The sequence below is a fragment of the Berghia stephanieae genome, chromosome 3, assembly GCF_034508935.2.
Source record: "Berghia stephanieae isolate SIO BIC M18660-M18661 chromosome 3, UCSD_Bste_1.3, whole genome shotgun sequence".
NCBI lineage: Eukaryota > Metazoa > Mollusca > Gastropoda > Nudibranchia > Aeolidiidae > Berghia > Berghia stephanieae.
This window is the reverse complement of record NC_088362.1, coordinates 66,457,056-66,460,821: the sequence shown is the minus strand read 5'-3', so window position 1 is coordinate 66,460,821 and position 3,766 is coordinate 66,457,056. Positions and strand designations below refer to the sequence as shown.

At 34.7% G+C, this 3,766-nt stretch overlaps 1 protein-coding gene across 1 annotated transcript in view; it reads right to left on the bottom strand.

The window, feature by feature from the left end:
* LOC144968242 (NPC intracellular cholesterol transporter 2 homolog a-like) overlaps positions 1-2,125 on the bottom strand; it is an 11,701-nt gene extending 9,576 nt beyond the window's left edge. The window contains exon 1 of the mRNA XM_078906393.1: positions 1,834-2,125. Within this exon, the coding sequence (XP_078762519.1) occupies positions 1,834-1,912 (79 nt within the window). The 5' untranslated portion in view covers positions 1,913-2,125. The remainder of the gene's footprint in view (positions 1-1,833) is intronic.
* Between the last annotated feature and the right edge of the window lie 1,641 nt (positions 2,126-3,766).

The window sequence follows — 3,766 nt, the reverse complement described above, 5'->3', positions numbered from 1 at the left end:
GCTAAAGATGGTGTGAATGGAAAGGGAAATAAAACAGAAGAGAGAGAGAGAGAGAGAGAGAGAGAGAGAGAGAGAGAGAGAGAGAGAGAGAGAGAGAGAGAGAGAGAGAGAGAGAGAGAGAGAGAGAGAGAGAGAGAGAGAGAGGGAGGGAGAGAGAGAGAGAGAGACGGGGGGGGGGGGGGAGATCATTGTTCAAGGTGTGTTTTCATAGATCAGGAGATGGGTCAAACGGTATAGTTTAGTTGATGGATTTGTCGATTTTGAAAGTTACACGCCACAGGAAAGCGGTGTAAACAAAAACAAACCAGACAGCACGTTTGGGAAAGGGAAATAATATTCGAAGTGTGTGAAGTAGGTAAATGTACACATGTAATAATATATTTATCTCCTATTGATTTTCGGGTTTTAGCACGCACAGTGTTGGTCACTATTTATACATTATTGTTTCTGAACTCAAGTTGAAATCTTAGTACAATGTTTATCCCATTACATATACCAGGTTATATATGGATAGATAGAGAGTTAGACAGATAAATACATAGATAGGCAAATGGATATATACATAAATAGACAGATGCGTAGACAGTATAATTCTTTAAAAACGTGTGCATTGAAAGGAGGGGGGGGGGGTAGTTCAATAAATTAGGGGGGGGGGGGAGGAGAGAGAGAGAGAGAGAGAGAGAGAGAGAGAGAGAAGGGGGGGGGGGGGATAGAGAGAAATAATAATAATAATAATAATAATAATAATAATAATAATAATAATAATAATAATAATAATAATAATAATACTTTATTGCATCCCAAAAAGGACTTTTTTTTTTGTACAGACGTGTTATAATTTACGCAATAAGATAAAAATACAATGGATATAGAGGTTGATAGCGAGATAGCTACATAATAAAGATAAGAGATAAATAGATAGACATATGTATGTATGTATATGTATATATATATATATATATATATATATATATATATATATATATATATATATAGAGAGAGAGAGAGAGAGAGAGAGAGAGAGAGAGAGAGAGAAGAGGAGAGAGAAAGAGAGAGAGAGAGAGGAGAGAGAGAGAGAGAGAGAGAGAGAGAGAGAGAGAGAGAGAGAGAGAGAGAGAGAGAGAGAGAGAGAGAGAGAGATCAATGTGTCCCTCCACAGAAGCATGGGTCAAACGGTAAGTAGCTACTTATAGTTTAGTTTTGAAGGGTTTGTCAAATCAAAGTTACACATCACGGAAAGTCGATCTTAAAAAGTAGGCATTTGGGAAAGAGAAATACTATTTGAAGTGTGTGAAGTAGATACATATAAACCATGACATGAAGGATGTTTATGTTAATCTCCTATTGTTTGTTCGGATTTTAGCTCGCGCCGTGTAGAAACTATTTATGCGTTCTTTGTTGTATCTTAACTCCAGCAGAGCAATTTTTAAGCCATTTCATATGGTAATATTACCGACAAAACATTAGTAATAGCTGTAATTTAATTGTTTTGTGTTAGCCAGAACTTGAAACTGGCACGGGGATCAACAGTAACACAGTAACATGGTGTGTTGCTTGTACGACCTAATGTGTTCTGTGTGAAGTGTGAGGGATAAGTTAATGTGTTTTGTGTGACGGGTGTTGTGCGTGGATTGTTTGACATAAAATCTGAGTTAAAAAGCATTGTAAACCATAAAACAAATTCCTGGGCAAAAATTATTATTATTATTATTATTATTATTATTATTATTATTATTATTATTATTATTATTATTATTATTATTATTATTATTATTATTATGTCATGAATTAAAAAAGTGAATCATTGATATTTACAAGTCTATATGTACTCACCACAGTCTGTGAACTTTGTACATGCAGCCAAAGCAAAAGAACACACTAACACCACAACAACTGTTTGGATAAAATTCATTTTGATTATTTAATTTGTATTATTATTGGTAAGGAGGTGAACAAGTGACAATCAATTCTGTATACTGAAAAACAAACTCCTCACAACCAATTCTGGAGATATTGTCTCGGCTACACAACGACAAATCGACAAAATAAAAATAAAAAAACACAATCAGCTGAGATGATGTGAACACATGCAGTGTCACGAGAGGAAAGGAGGACGCAGAGTCACGCGGGTAAGTGTTTGTTGCTGTTCGTGGTCGTGAGGGTTTATAGTTTATAGGCCACTAGTCGTTATAATCATGTATTACATTGACAAAACAACTTTTATTTTCTCATTTTGATAATAAATATTTTGATCGATATAGATTGAGACGAATTCCAACTTATCCGATAGTTTTAAACCTAATACTTCTTCATATGATTCGGATATAAGACTTTGGACACGTTGGAAGGTCATAGTAATAGACCAATATTATTATGTTGTGAATCAAAGATTATCTGACCAAAAATTGAGTAAAAGTTATTTTATCAGTGTAATGTATGATAGGTTTTATCTCCTGTCCCAGTCCAGTATCGCACAACAGCCGTTTATAATACGTCATCAAACAAAGTCACCGACTTCTTTTTTAATATTCATAATGATGGGACCAAGGCTAGCATAACAATATAATCGCACTTTTATGTAGGAAATGGAATCCTCTCTCGATTGAATTTAAAAAAAAAAAAGAAAGAAAAGAAAGCAAAAGCTTATAAAAGCCACGAAAAGGATTTAACCCGGTTTTTTTTTTTTCAATAAAAAGAAACATAAACAAGTTCTTGTCGCCATTTGGATAGGACGATGAGCAAGTTTAGAGTCCACCTCCCCCCCCCCCCCCACACACACACAGACACACACACAAACACCCGATATCTTAAATCAATGACAATGGCATGCTTTGAATTAACAATTAAATATTAATCGTTTGTGGCATGGAGGGTGGGAGGGGGGGGGGGGGTTGTAACTCAATTTATAACGTACACAGCTTACGTCTGATTTGATTTCGCTGATCATCGGATTTTTTTTTTTCACAACTCGGATATGAATGGATATCTGGCTATAACCAGTGACATAAATCACGAGAGTGCTTGTAGGAAATGGGCGTCTTACAAAAAGACTTTATAGTATAAAGTAATATTAATTCAATAGATCAAATTGCTTACATCAGTATTTTCAAAACTCATAAGTCTAGCTGTAGCATTAAAATTTTTCCATATAATCTATTAATTTGTCGATGAGGTATTCGTTCTGTAGAGTGATTACCGTTTAAAAGTGTTTTTACATAAATGAATAAAAGATAGCGAAAAATAACAGTTATGGCATTAACCAATCCCTAGAACTGCAATAAAAGCTTAACTTGTTAATTGGCAAATGTGTCTCTAAAAGGTTTGTTAACAATTGAAAAGGATGAGTAATTTTTAATAAATGACCGAACTATCCTTTATTTGGATTAGGAATGCATCACCAATGATTTCCTTCGTGTATGCTTTTCAGAAATGAATTAGTCTTAGTTTTTAAATCATATGTATTTATTTATTGTGTCACTTCTTTTATTATCGGGTTTTAATTAAGGGGAATAGACAACCTGCCAGATGAAAACAGAAAATATAATTATTGCGAATGGCTCAGTGCTAGTGCGTTCTCTCTCTCTCTCTCTCTCTCTCTCTCTCTCTCTCTCTCTCTCTCTCTCAATCTATATCTTTCTCTTTCTCTCTCTCTCTCAATCTCTATCTCTCTCTCTCTCTCTCTCTTTCTCTTTCTCTCTCTCTCTCTCTCTCTCTCTCTCTCTCTCACTCACTCTATATATTTTGAGCTTTTAAATCGCGCAATATC